Source organism: Zonotrichia albicollis, chromosome 29, assembly GCF_047830755.1.
Source record: "Zonotrichia albicollis isolate bZonAlb1 chromosome 29, bZonAlb1.hap1, whole genome shotgun sequence".
NCBI lineage: Eukaryota > Metazoa > Chordata > Aves > Passeriformes > Passerellidae > Zonotrichia > Zonotrichia albicollis.
Window position 1 is genome coordinate 6,214,814 of NC_133847.1, and position 14,766 is coordinate 6,229,579.

Consider the following 14,766-nt stretch of genomic DNA (forward strand, 5'->3'; position numbering starts at 1 on the left):
CTCTTCAGGGATGGCACTGCCCTCTCTCAATCTGAAATCTGTTTTAAGTTTAATACCTGAAATGGTTCATAAGGAAGCACAGTTCTCATTTCTCTTCAGGGATGGCACTGCCCTCTCAGTCTCAAATCTGGATGCTGTTTTACCTTTAATGCCTGAAATGATTCCTAAGGAAGCACAGTTCTCATTTCTCTTCAGGGATGGCACTGCCCTCTCTCAGGCTGAAATCTGGATGCTGTTTTACCTTTAACACCTGAAATGGTTTAGGGAAGCACAGTTCTCATTTCTCTTCACAGATGGCACTGCCCCCTCTCAATCTGAATTCTGGATGCTGGTTTAAGTTTAATATCTGAAATGGTTCCTAAGGAAGCCCAGTTCTCATTTCTCTTCAGGGATGGCACTGCCCTCTCAGGCTGAAATCTGGATGCTGTTTTACCTTTAACACCTGAAATGGTTTAGGGAAGCACAGTTCTCATTTCTCTTCAGGGATGGCACTGCCCTCTCTCAATCTGAAATCTGGATGCTGGTTTACCTTTAATGCCTGTAATGGTTTAGGGAAGCCCAGTTCTCAGCTCTCACTCCCTCAGAAATCCCCCACTTCACCTCAGGGTTTAAATTCACCAACTGAGCCATTCCCACCTGGCTGGGCCACGTGAGCACCCAAAGCCAAGCAGTGACACGAGGAAGGAGCTCTGAGGATTTGCAAACACCCAGGAAAAAGGGGCTGCTGTTGTGTTCTGGGTGAGCTCCACACCCATTTTATTGCAGTGATTATCCATTGAGTGATGAATTAAATCAGGACCTCAGAAGGAGACTGAAGTGGATTTTTAGTGAGTTGGTGATGTTACAAACAAGCCTTGCACGAAGCCTTTCTGTCTGCAGCAGCTCTCTTTGTTTTCCCAGCACAGCTCTACTTGCTCTGCTATAAAAATGCCGTTTCCAGCTTCTCTGTAAGCCAGCAGAATATAAAATAATTAAAAAATAAACCCCACCCAGGCCATCCTGTCCATGCGGTGGCAATAAGTTATCCTCAGTTTTCAATTATATACAGAAGGGATTTGCCAAAGGGCAGAGGGAGAGGAGTTCACACAAATTCCCACTCCCACTTCCAAGGATTATTTACATCGCTGTACATTGATCTTCGGGGTCCTCCCAACCCTGCAAAGGAGAAGGGAAGAAGGGTGAGCCCCAAGCTGTGAAATTCCCTCAACAATCCCTCACCCTCCACCCTCTGGATTTTAATTACCTAGGAGCAATTTAGGAGCTTGTTGTGAATATCTTCAAACACTTGGTTGTAGAGTTCATCCCTGGACTTCAGGCCATCTAAATAAACTGGGAGAGAAAAGGGGGAGTCAGGCTGGGCTTTCCAGCAGGATAAGGTTTTGGGAAATTAGTTTTTAAGTATTTCATATTTTATTGACCCAAAGGACAACTTGGAGAAAACAGACCCATCCTGAAAATACAATGGCCTGTGAAATCCTTATCCATTATAAATCCCTTCTTCTGCTTTTGGACTTTTTTGTCCCCTCTGAGTCTTTAAGGGTACATTGCAAAGGGAATAAGTTCTTAGCTCTAAAACTGCCAGCATTTTTCCAAAGCAGGCCAGGATTACAACTTGGCAGTAAAAATATCCCCCTGCATCATCCCAGTGGAATGAAATCAGCCAATTCCTTAAATCCCAGTGCCAGCAGTGAAGGATTTGTGTTTGGGGAACACTCACCCACATCCACCCCTGAATCCTCCATCTCCTTCCTGTGTTTGAGGTACATGGGCCACACGTGGCCGTCGAACAGGCCCGGGGGGTCAGGCACGGTGTAATTCCGTGTACTGCAATTCATAACATGGAGAAGGAATTAATTAATTCAAGGAGGGGGCCTGGGTGCAGCTGGGAAAAGAAATTCTGATGGAAAGGCTGTGAGGGATCAGCACAGGCAGTGCTGGATGCCCATGGCTGTGTTTGGGCACCTGGGGACTGGTCAGTGGTGAAGGGTTCATGGCTGGGCTCCGTCCAAGCTCCTCTCCAAGCCCAGCTTCCATTCCAAGCTGACACATCCAACTCCCTTCCGGTCCAATTTCCCACTCTCATCCAGCTCATGGCACCAACACATCCCACAACTGTGAATGTCCATCCCTGGCAGTGCCCAAGGCCAGCCTGGGGTGGTGGGAGGTGTCCCTGCCATGGCAGGGCTGGCATCAGATGATCTTTAAGGTCCTTCCAACCCCAGCCCCTCCATGATTCCATGAGATGACCTTTAAGGACCTTCCAATCCCTCCATGACTCCATGAGATGACCTCTAAGGACCTTCAAGGACATTCCAACCCCAATCCCTCCATGATTCCATCAGATGGCCTTTAAGGACCTTCCAACTCCTCCATGATTTCATGAGATGACCTCTAAGGACCTTCCAACCACAACCCCTCCATGATTCCATGAGATCACCTTTAAGGACCTTCAAGGACCTTCCAACCCCTCCATGATTTCATGAGATGACCTTCAAGGACCTTCCAACCCCAACCCCTCCATGGACTCCATGAGATCACCTTTAAGGACCTTCAAGGACATTCCAACCCAATCCCTCCATGATTTCATGAGATGACCTCTAAGGACCTTCAAGGACATTCCAACCCCAACCCCTCCATGACTCCATGAGATGACCTTTAAGGACCTTCAAGGACCTTCCAACCCCTCCATGATTTCATGAGATGACCTCTAAGGACCTTCAAGGACCTTCCAACCCCAACCCGTCCATGACTCCATGAGATGACCTTTAAGGACCTTCAAGGACGTTCCAACCCCAATCCCTCCATGATTCCATGGGATGACCTTTAAGGACCTTCCAACCACAACCCCTCCATGATTCCATGAGATCACCTTTAAGGACCTTCAAGGACCTTCCAACCCCAATCCCTCCATGATTCCATGGGATGACCTTTAAGGACCTTCCAAACCCTCCATGATTTCATGAGATGACCTCTAAGGACCTTCAAGGACGTTCCAACCCCAATCCCTCCATGATTCCATGGGATGACCTTTAAGGACCTTCCAACCCCAACCCCTCCATGGACTCCATGAGATCACCTTTAAGGACCTTCAAAGACCTTCCAACCCCTCCATGATTTCATGAGATGACCTTTAAGGACCTTCAAGGACCTTCCAACCCCAATCCCTCCATGATCTCATGGACTCCATGAGATCACCTTTAAGGACCTTCCAACCCCAACCCCAACTCCTCCATGATTCCATGAGATCACCTCTAAGGACCTTCAAGGACATTCCAACCCCAATCCCTCCATGACTCCCTGAGATCACCTTTAAGGACCTTCAAGGACCTTCCAACCCCTCCATGATTCCGTGAGATGACCTTTAAGGACCTTCCAACTCCTCCATGATTCCATGAGATCACCTCTAAGGACCTTCAAGGACATTCCAACCCCAATCCCTCCATGATTCCATGAGATCACCTTTAAGGACCTTCAAGGACCTTCCAACCCCAGCCCCTCCATGATTCCATGAGATGACCTTTAAGGACCTTCAAGGACATTCCAACCCCTCCATGATTCCATGGGATGACCTTTAAGGACCTTTAAGGACCTTCCAACCCCTCCATGATTCCATGGGATGACCTTTAAGGACCTTCAAGGACATTCCAACCCCTCCATGATTCCATGAGATGACCTTTAAGGACCTTCAAGGACATTCCAACCCCTCCATGATTCCATGGGATGACCTTTAAGGACCTTTAAGGACCTTCCAACCCCTCCATGATTCCATGGGATGACCTTTAAGGACCTTTAAGGACCTTCCAACCCCTCCATGATTCCATGGGATGACCTTTAAGGACCTTCAAGGACATTCGAACCCCAATCCCTCCATGATCCCATGAGATGACCTTTAAGGACCTTCCAGCCCCTCCATGATTTCATGACATGACCTCTAAGGACCTTCAAGGACGTTCCAACCCCAGCCCCTCACGCCCCCATGGCCAAGGGCAGTGTGAAGGACAGGAGGGCAGGGCTGGGTGCCCACCCAGGGATGTTCTCACCTCCTCCTCCTCTTGCACTCGTCGTAGGGCACGGCCAGGTAGTAGCGAAGGTCAAAGAGCTCGATCAGAGGTCTGGGGAGGGGACAGGGACAGAAGGTGGAGATGTCACTTGTAATGACAGCAAAAAGCATGAAACCAGCCCAGACACCACCGAAATCTCCCTGCCTCTATGGGGTTTGTGTCTGTTGAAGACAAGCCAAGGGTTTGTTAACTCAGAACCATGGAGAGTTTCTTTCTGAAGGTCAGAATGGCCCAAGCAGGGACTTTTCCCACCCGAACACCCCCACTGGTCCTGAGGGGGATCCTGTGGAGGATCAGGCTGGGAACCCTGGCTCTTCCTACATCATTCCAAAATCAGCTTGCAGCAAAATCTGGCACAGGGCAACTCCTCAGCTCACGTTCATGGAAGTGTCCAAAGGCCAGGCTGGATGGGCTTTAAGGTCCCTTCCAAACCCTTTTGGGATTCCATGGTTCTCCACAAACACCCAGGAGCTGCCTCTGCCCCACCTGCTCCTCTCCCTGAGCTCAGTGCAGTCAGTGTTAAACAAGCACAGCAGAGAGCTGCTCCTGAATTCCAGCAGAGATTCCAGCCAGGGAATGGATTATTGCCTTGCTCTTGGGGGGATGAGGGGAAACCTGCAAAAATCCTGCTCTGAAACCCCCCTGGAGTTCAAGGCTGTGCCCTAAATCAGAACTTAAATTCACCTCACTTCTACACTTAGGAGTTAATTTTACATTTTTCAGCAGGAAACTCTCCGGGGTGAGAATTCAGAACAAGGCAGGAAGGGGAAATTAGTAAAAAGGAGTTTTTAGCTCTGGCACGAGGGATTTAAGGATCTTCCCTGGCAAACCACGAAGAGTTCTCCAAACCTTACTTGTAATTATAAAGCAGGAAGCCTTCAATGACCAATATATGGGTATCTTGGGAGGCTGGCTCTCTAGAGCCAGGTGTGACATTCACCCCGTGCGAGCGGGCAAACTTCACTGGGTTCTCAATCCAGGCCCGCACTGTGCTCACCAGGGCCTCCATGTCCAGGGAATCCAACACTGCTCAGGAGAAAGGGGTGGGTGGGAAAAAGGGACACCATCAAACACCATCACACACCACGGGCTCCAAAGTATAGAACAGATTGAGCTCGGTAAAGTTACAATTACAGAAATTTACTGTTAAAGCTTTTAATAACAAAAAAAAAAAAAAAAAAAAAAAAAAAAAAAAGAAATACTTAGGAAAAGAATATACATTACTGCATCCTATAGGGAACACTGCTCTTACCATCCCACTGCTTAAAGCCGTCTTCCCCGACTTCTATTTGATCTTGTGGCTGAAATATAGTGAGCAATAAAACATTGCTGCAACCTCAGCGGGATCAGTTCCCTCCGATGCCATCGGCACCTGGCACCACTGCCACACAACCACCCCTGGCACTGCCAGCCACAGCCCCAGCTGGGCCTGCAGGGACAGCCACAGCCCCAGCCTGCCCCAGCCCCAACTGGGAGGTTCCCTTGGCTCACTCAAACCACTCCGGATAAAGATTTTTATGTCAATTGGTGAAATACTACAGGGTGTTGTGTTTGTAAATCACACAGGAGTTTTAAAGTGCTGGTACAGTTAAGTAAGTGTTAGAATGTATGGTTTTTTTAAAGAGTAGGTATTTGAACTCCTCTGCTAAAAATGCAGGTGGGTATAGCAGCGCTTTGGTTGCTCAGTTACTGCTTTCCTCACGTTGGCATTCACTCAAAAGAAAAGACACAGATTTTTATGGAAAATCAAACAGAATGCCTCCCCCAAGGGCTCCTAAGTGATCAAATCTGTGCAGCACAGACTGAGCACACCATGCTGGGGCTGGAGCAATTCATGTTTTGGGGATGACCCACAAGTGCTCCAATTCCATCCCTGCATCTCTTGGACTTCCACGGGTGGTGGGTCCAGGGATGTCCTCATTCCCATGAATGTGCAGGGTTTGGGAACACTCTGCACTCCCAGGCAGAAGGCAGTGAAAGTCTTCTGCATTAATCTCTGTGATATTTTAATTGGGTTCTGGTACAGAACTATAAAAGCTCCCCCATAAACCCCCTTTCCATATTTAAACCAGCAGAGAGGTGCTTAAGTCCTAAAGCACAATTAACCAGTCTCATTCTTAATTTAATAAAATAACATGGGAAATCCCAATATGGAGAAAATCATTCATGCAGAGCACAGTAAATAACCTCTGCCTGAATTCAGTACTAAATTTAAATCTGTTGTTAACATTTAAAGGCTCCTGTGGCATTTATAAAGGTCAGGAACTCCCCACCTGCCCAGTCATTTAAAAATCAAATATATATATATATATATATAAAACCCCCCACAAAACCAGAAAGGTTGTGACTCCTAAGCTGTCAAAACTGACTTGCCCTGCATGTACAATTAACACTGCAAGAAAGAGGAGACTCACCTTGAAGAAATCATCCTGATGGACCACGCAGCAGTTGGGCAGCGCCTTGACGAGCCTGTTGGTCAAGGTGGTTTTGCCACCATTGGTGACCCTGCAGGGAGCGGGGCGAGACAGAGGTGGAAGAATCGCATTAGAATCGGTCTGGGAGCCCCGGAGACCCGCGGCGGGACAGACACCGCTGAAGGAGCCGAGCCCTGAGGGATTCGAACCCCGCCCGGCAGCCCCTGAGGGGACCCGGGCACGGACCCTGAGGGAGCCCCTGAGGGGACCCCGGCATTGACCCTCAGGGTCCCCATCCCCTCTCGCGCCCCCCGTTTGAATTTCCCGCCCCTCCCGTGCCGCTCGCCGATTGGCTGCGACTCCAGCCCCGCCTTTTCCCCGGCTGCCGATTGGCTGTGGCCGCCCCTCCCGGTCCCGCCCCTTTCCAGCGCCACGCGCGCGCGCGCGCGCGCTCGGGCCGCGTGTAACGGCCCCGCCGGTTCCCGCGCGCGCGCAACGGAGGCGCTGAGGGGGAGCGCGCGCGCGCGGGGCCGCCATGGCCGGTCCCTCACAGTCAGGGCTCCTGAGGGAACGGGGCCGCCATGGCCGGTCCCTTACAGCTACGGGGCCGCCATGGCCGGTCCCTCACAGCCCGGGCTCCTGAGGAAACGGGGCCGCCATGGCCGGTCCCTCACAGCCCGGGTTCCTGAGGGGACGCGGGGCCGCCATGGCCGGTCCCTCACAACCGCGGTCCCGCTGCTCAAGATGGAGTGGCCTCCCTGCCCTCACACGCCCCATAAACTGTTTAATATAAAAGCCCTGAATAACTTAACTATTCCTTCTTTTTTTTTTAAACCCGAGGCGGTATAAATCCCTCGGTCGCATGTTATTAATATATTATTCTAATAACCCGTATTACCCTTCACTGTTCCATTTCCGGAACTCCCGCCGCACTCTCACCCCGTCCCAGCACGAGCACACCTTAAATCTTGCTTTTTAACATTAAAATCAATGCCTTTTATACACCACCACGCCATTTTATTAGAAATGGGATTTTCCCCCTCTTCGTCTTTCAGAGAAAATTTTAAAATAATTTTCTTGGTCTATCTGGCCTCTAAATTTACTTGAGTGTTTTTGCCATCTCAGCATCTCTCCTGTTAAAACTATAAAAGGATATATAAAACTGTGGATGAAAGTATCTCTAAAAATATATAAACGTCTACGTATAAAATTTGTATATATAAATATGTATATAACACAAATAAGTATATAAAATGTATATAGATATGTATGAAAGTCTGTATGAAAGGATGTGCTGCTCTCCGTTGAAGCAGCATCCATCCTTTAAATCCTATAAAATATATAAAAGGATATATCAAATAAAAGGACGTCTAAAAGAACATATTAAGATATAAATTAAAGAATATATAAAAGTGGATGTCTTTAAAGTGTGTCTTAAATACACCCTGCTGTATTTAGGCACCACGAATTAACACTCATGAAGTTGCATCATCTCTCAAACCCTATATCCCGAATATCCTCAAATATCTCAAATCCTATATCCCAGATTAATAACCCCCAAAAATTAAACCAGGAAAACCATCAAATAAGCCAGATTTTAGCCGGGACTTACCCTCCGATGCCTATAATATATTTCATTTCGCCGAGTCGCCTCTTGAGCCGGAATGTGGCGAGGGAGGGAGGGGGGAAAAAAAATAAAATCGGGAAGGCTAAAAGAACTTAAAGCGGAACAAAACCCGCGCTGTACCTTCTCCTTTTTATTCCCCCGGCCCTGCTCTGCCTCCCAGAGCTTTTCATTGAGGAAAAGGCGCTTTTGGGGCGGATTTATAGGGCCGTGTCCCCGCCCCGGAGGAGCCCTGTGACGGTCATGAGCCGAGATGTCACGCTCGGGGCAGGGCCGGCCAAGCCTCAATGTCACTTTTTGGGGGGGGTTCAACACTCAATGTCACATTTACGGGGTATTTAACCCCTCAGCGTCACATTTAGGGGGATTTAACCCCTCAGTGTCACTTTTTGTGGGGATTCAACCCCTCAGCGTCACATTTAGGGGGATTTAACCCCTCAGTGTCACTTTTTGTGGGGGTTGAATCACCCAATGTCGCATTTTGGAAGCGTTCAACCCCTCAGTGTCACATTTGCAGGGGGGTTCAACCCCTCAAGGTCACTTTTTGTGGGGGTTCAACACTCAATGTCACATTTACGGGGTATTTAACCCCTCAGTGTCACATTTTGGGGGGTTTCAACCCCTCAGTGTCACATTTAGGGGGATTTAACCCCTCAGGGTCACTTTTTGGGGGGGTTCAATCCCCCAATGTCGCATTTTGGAAGCGTTCAACCCCTCAGTGTCACATTTGTGGGGGGGTTCAACCCCTCAAGGTCACTTTTTGTGGGGGTTCAGCCCCTCAATGTCACATTTAGGGGGATTTAACCCCTCAGTGTCACTTTTTGTGGGGATTCAACCCCTCAATGTCACATTTAGGGGGATTTAACCCCTCAGGGTCACTTTTTGTGGGGGTTGAATCCCCCAATGTCGCATTTTGGAAGCGTTCAACCCCTCAGTGTCACATTTGCGGGGGGGTTCAACCCCTCAAGGTCACTTTTTGTGGGGATTCAACCCCTCAATGTCACATTTAGGGGGATTTAACCCCTCAGCGTCACATTTAGGGGGATTTAACCCCTCAGTGTCACTTTTTTTGGGAGTTGAATCCCCCAATGTCGCATTTTGGAAGCGTTCAACCCCTCAGTGTCACATTTGCGGGGGGGGTTCAACCCCTCAAGGTCACTTTTTGTGGGGGTTCAACACTCAATGTCACATTTACGGGGTATTTAACCCCTCAGTGTCACTTTTTGTGGGGATTCAACCCCTCAATGTCACATATAGGGGGATTTAACCCCTCAGTGTCACACATTGGGGGGTTCAAGGCCTCAGTGTCACATTTTGAGGGGGATTCAGCCAAACCCTCCCGTGGCACCTTCTGGGGGGGAGTTTAAGCCCTCAATGTCACATTTTGAACCGTTTCAATGCAATATTGTCAACATTTAGGGGAGTTTTAACCCCTCAGTGTCACATTCTGGGGGGTTGAATTCCCCAGTGTCAGATTTTGGGGGCATTCAACCCCTCAGTGTTACCTTTTAGGGGGTTCACCCTCTCAATGTCACTTTTTGGGGGGGTTGAACCCCTCAATGTCACATTTAGTGGGGTTCAACCCCTCAGTGGTACATTTTGGGGGGGTTTAACCCCTCAATGTCACATTTTAGGGGGTTTAATCCTTCAATATTACATTTTGAGGGGGTTCAATCCCTCAATGTCACATTTTGAACAGTTTCAACTCAATATTGTCCCGTTTTGGGGGGTTTAACCCCTCAATGTCACATTTTGAGGGGGTTCAACCCCACAGTGTCACATTTTGGGAAGTTTAAACCCCAAAGTGTCACATTTTAGGGGGGTTTAACCCCCCCATGTCGCTTTCTGGGCAGCTTCAACCTGACAATGTCATATTTTAGAGGGTTTTAACCCCCAAATGTCACATTTTAGTGGCTTTTCCACTCACCCTTCAGTGTCCCACTTTTGGGGTGTTCAAGCCCACACTGCCCCAATTTGGGAGGATTTCAGCCAACATTTCAAGCCACACTTTGTGCTGTTCCAACTCTCTAATTCCACTTTTTTTTTTGGGAGAAAAAGAGCCTTCAACCCCTTCAAAAATCACATTTTTGTTGGAATTCCACCCCGCAAAGTCCCATTTTGGGGGAATTTCAGCCCACCCTGCAATGTCCCCTTTTCGGGGGGCTCGTGCCACCCCCATGTCACACTCTGGCCCTGCACCTGTCCCTCTCCCTCGCTGGCCCCGTCGCTGTGGTGGCCAAAAATAACTTTTTGGCCAGCTCTTCCTTTTCCTAAATTAGTCATGGGGCAGGTGGAAATGTCACCCTGCCGCCAGCCTGGGGAGCCACAGAGGAAATCATTAAATTGGGATTTTTCCCTTGCTCTCTCTCCTCCTTTATTCCCCAATTCCCCTCCTTTATTCCCCAATTCCCCAAAAATCTGATTATCTCAAACTCATCCAGGGAAGGAATTTTTCTCCAAACTCCTGGAATAAAAGGAGGAATTACATTTAAATTTTTTAGCAATTTTTTTTTCCTTTTCAGTCGTGCTGTTCAGAGAAAGGAATGTGGAGTGAATCTTCCTGGAATGTCTCTTTACAAGGAGTTTTTGGAACAGTTTATTTTTTGTAAATAGACACAAATTCCTAAACTATTATCTCTCCAGAGAGCCTCCTCCTCCCCAGTTAACTCACATAAAATAAAGCTTTTTAAGGTAAGTTAACTCTGCACCTTGTGGAACCTCTGCTTTAATTTGAATTATTCCAGATATTTCTTATTTGGGGTTCTCAGAGCAATGTCAGGCTTTCCAACAATATTTTTGAAGTTTATAATGTGCATTTTTAAATAATATCTTGCCTTGTTCTTACTTATTATAAAACCACAGTGTGGCAGGATTAAAAGGTCACTGTTAAAAATATTAAAGGTTCCTACAGTGAGCTGTAAAGGGATGGGGAAAAAATCAGTGACACCAAATTTGGGTATTTGGGGTCCTGTTTGACATTTTATCTTGGGGTTTTCAGCTTTTACAGTGTAAAATCCAAATATCCAGGATTCCAAGGGAAGTTTCGGAAGGAAATAAAATATTTATATATATATATAATTTTCCTTAAATTATTTTGACACCATGAACTTTTATTCAGACCTGCTCCTGAGCTGTGTTTAAATTTAAATTTTCTCTTTCAGGCATGAAGAAGGTTTGTGGCTTCAAACCTCCTTTATCTCAGCCCAGCTGTGTCCGTTGAGCTGAAATAAAAATAAAAAATGTTATTTTTCTCTTCAAAGCTGTTTCTGCTCCTCAGCCACCAGGCCAAGGCCAAGTGCTAAAATCAGCTGCTCATGAATAAACATGAACTGCAAATTAGGGAAATTTTAACTGTCAGAGGTCACGATTCTGGCGGTTTTGCAGGGAAGATATTAAAGGCAAGAAAAAAATCAGGTTTACAGTATAACTTAGTGAATTTATGGATGGGAATACAGCAAATGAGCTTTTCCAGTCTTAATTCCACTGTTCCCATTGTTCTTGTTATGAGGGAAAATATTAATAAATAGTAAATAATATTAATAAATAATAATTATATAACAATACTATTATATAAAAAGATTACATAATATTATATATAATATCAGATAATATATAACGTTATATATTGTATATTATAATATACAATATATATTATATATCATATTATATGATATATTATGTATTATATATTATATATTACATTATACTATATAGTATATCGTATATAGTATATAGTATATAATATATAGTATATTCTATATACTATATACGATATACGATATACTATATAATATATAATATATATAATGATAATGTTATATATTTAATATATTATAATATAATATGGAAATATTATAATAGTATTATTTAATAATATAAATTAATCAATAATTTTGTTGTTCCTTGCACTTTCATCATGAATTCCAGCGTAAAATTATAATTCCAGAGAAATCTGGAGCTTGGATTCCTGAATTTGAACAAACCCAGGGAAGTGGAAATTCCTGCCCTTGCAGGGTCTCCCCACATCACCCCCTCAGCTGCCAAAGGTAAAAAAACCCATAAATTATCCTCAAATTAACTCCTACTCAAATTTTTTATTGCTTTTCTCACTCATCCCTGAAGCAGGAAGGAAACCAGGGATGATTTTACTGCATTTGACCTCATGAGAAGGGAAAAAGAAACCAAGAGGCTCCAAAATTGTGTCAAAGTTCTGAGGGGACACCGGACCCGGCCACCTCTGCTCCAGTTCCCTTTGTGCTGCAGACCTGCTGATCCAAATAGTTCTGGGAGATTCCATCCCACTGGGTGAAATTTGTGTTTTTGAAATTTGTGTTTTTGAAATTTGTGGTTTTGAAATTTGTGTTTTTGAAATTTGGTCCCAGCTGGGTTTACCTGCAGGGCCATGGCTGAGGAATACAGGGGAGGATTTTACCCTTGGGAAAAAAAATAAAGAGATTTTGGCCCAAAGTTGTATCAGAAGAAACAATGAATTTTTTGGTGTATGAAAAGAAACAATGAATTTTTAGTATGTCTAAAGAAAACATGGAATTTTTAGTGCTGGATGAAGACAACAATCGGGGTGGAAGCAGCAGGATTGGATTGTTTGGGATCAGGGAATCAGCGCAATGTCCCATTATCTCCACAAGGAATTTCAACATTTCTGTTTTTCCTGGGAACGGGAGGATTGAAGGACACGGCTGTGGCTGCTCTTGGGGTTTTTTGGAGCTCAAACCCCATTCCTGTCAGTGTAAAACTCATTTCTTCTCATTTAAAACTTCATTTTCCTCACTGTAAAAGCTCATTTTTCCTCACTGTAAAAGCTCTTTTCTCCTCTCTGTAAAAGCTCCTTTCCCTCAGTGTAAAAGCTCCTTTTCCTCAGTGTAAAAGCTCCTTTCCCTCAGCGTAAAAGCTCCTTTCCCTCAGTGTAAAAGCTCATTTTTCCTCATTGTAAAAGCTCCTTTCCCTCAGTGTAAAAGCTCCTTTTCCTCAGTGTAAAAGCTCCTTTCCCTCAGTGTAAAAGCTCATTTTTCCTCAGTGTAAAAGCTCCTTTTCCTCACTGTAAAAGCTCGTTTTTCCTCACTGTAAAAGCTCCTTTTCCTCACTGTAAAAGCTCCTTTCCCTCAGTGTAAAAGCTCATTTTTCCTCAGTGTAAAGGCTCATTTCTCCTCATTTAAAATCTCCCTTCTTCTCAGTGCAAGGCTCATTTCTCCTCATTTAAAAGCTCATTTCTCCTCTCTGAAATAAAACTCACTCCTCAGTGTAAAATTCATTTTCCTCAGGATGAAATCTCATTTTTAAACCCTTTTTTCCCAGCCCCTCGGTGCTCCCCTTTCCCCCAGTTTGTTTTCAGGGGTGATTTTTCTCTGAGCTCACACCCCAGCCATGCTGGGAGCTGGAATTCACCCTCATAGCTGCAATTCCCAAATTCCTGCCTGGCCTGGGAGCTGCTGCTCTATTTGGAGATGCCATTCCAGCTGTCTCCCTTCCTTCCTCCCCAGCAAAATCTGCACCAAACTTCACCCAAACCACCAAAAAAATCAAACAAAAATACGAGTTATGCAAATGGCAATGCTCAGAAAGGCTTTTTTTAGGCCTCTTTTCTGGCCAGCTGCTGGTGGGTCAGCTGAAAGTTCCTTTTTTTGGGGTTTGTTTGTGGCACGGATGTGGTAGTGTGTTGCTAAGTTTCTTGTGTTATTCCCCCAATTTATGTATTGTTCTCCCCTATTATGTGTAAAATGGTTTCGTTCCCCCAGTTTTTCCCGCCACTGCTAGCCTGTCAGCTAAGTTGCTATAGCAACTGCTATTCATAGTTGCCGATGTGTAATTGCTCCTCCCCTTGGTTTCCCTTATAAGTGAAAGTTGTTTCCTCCCTGTCCAGTCAATCACTCCCTTCCTCCTCCCAGGTTTCGAGAACCTTCTCCTCTCTGGAGATGGTGGCTGGCTGGGGCCCCAGGACACCTCCTTTACCTTTTGATTATTGGTCTCCATGGAGTGTCAGTTCTGTGAAGTTCATCCTCTCACCTTTCCTGATTGGCTCTGTCTGTACCCACCTCCCCCTCCTTTATAATCCTGTTTTCACCCCCTATGAAAAAAAAACTTTTTCCCGGATGGTTTCCCGGTGTTTGGATGCGGCATCACCGTCAATAAACCGATGTTTAACCCCCGGGAAATGGTCAGTTCCGTTCCTCCCCTATACCAGCGGTGTGGGCCAGTCCGCAGCCAGCACAGCCCGAGGCCCTCAGGCTCCGAAGGGAGCTAGCCAGGAATTGCAGAGGGGCGTCGGCCTTTCGCCCTCAGCTAGTCAGACTCTAAACTTCGGGCCACATATGCCCCCCTCTGCACCCCTCCTTTATAATCCTGTTTCACCCCCTATGGAGAAACTTCTTCCCAGTTGGTTTCCCCGTGTTTGGATCCCACAACACCTTCAATAAACCGATGTTTAACCCCCGGGAAATGGTCAGCTCCGTTCCTCCCCTATACCAGCGGTGTGAGCCAGTCCGCAGCCAGCACAGCCCGAGGCCCTCAGGCTCCGAAGGGCGCTGGCCAGGAATTGCAGAGGGGCGTCGGCCTTTCGCCCTCAGCTAGTCGGATTCTAAACTTCGAGCCACATACGCTCTCTTCTGCACACGGACGCGTTATCTGCCCGACACTTTACTCACACAAATGC

General features: G+C 46.3%; 1 protein-coding gene and 1 long non-coding RNA gene across 3 annotated transcripts; one reads left to right on the forward strand and one right to left on the reverse strand.

The window, feature by feature from the left end:
* Positions 1–727: 727 nt before the first annotated feature.
* NMRK2 (nicotinamide riboside kinase 2) lies at positions 728–8,333 on the reverse strand. The gene is made up of 8 exons (XM_005497286.4): positions 8,088–8,333; positions 6,476–6,566; positions 5,314–5,362; positions 4,916–5,087; positions 4,041–4,112; positions 1,718–1,824; positions 1,244–1,329; positions 728–1,155 (listed from the first exon to the last, which is right to left on the reverse strand). Exons 1-7 carry the CDS (start codon positions 8,111–8,113, stop codon positions 1,244–1,246), a joined length of 603 nt encoding a protein of 200 aa, XP_005497343.2. The 5' UTR covers positions 8,114–8,333; the 3' UTR covers positions 728–1,155.
* A 2,057-nt stretch (positions 8,334–10,390) lies between these two features.
* LOC141725395 (uncharacterized) lies at positions 10,391–13,327 on the forward strand. 2 transcript variants are annotated; one of them, XR_012577255.1, is made up of 3 exons: positions 10,398–10,790; positions 12,027–12,145; positions 12,225–13,327. It is a non-coding gene; the product is annotated as an uncharacterized LOC141725395 (long non-coding RNA). The 2 variants fall into 2 exon arrangements; XR_012577256.1 differs by lacking the exons at positions 12,027–12,145; positions 12,225–13,327 and adding an exon at positions 11,261–11,435 and having other exon boundaries at positions 10,391–10,790.
* Positions 13,328–14,766: the final 1,439 nt, after the last annotated feature.

What these genes read in the sequence shown, in the direction of transcription:
- NMRK2 (XM_005497286.4), bottom strand. Translation starts at nt 8,113, where the DNA reads ATGAAATATATTATAGGCATCGGAGG. An exon ending in TTCCTGCTTTATAATTACAA is followed by an intron (nt 4,113 to 4,915) that starts GTAAGGTTTGGA and finishes TCCCCTCCCCAG; the next exon opens with ACCTCTGATCGAGCTCTTTG. An exon ending in GGATTCAGGGGTGGATGTGG is followed by an intron (nt 1,330 to 1,717) that starts GTGAGTGTTCCC and finishes TTTCTCTCCCAG; the next exon opens with TTTATTTAGATGGCCTGAAG.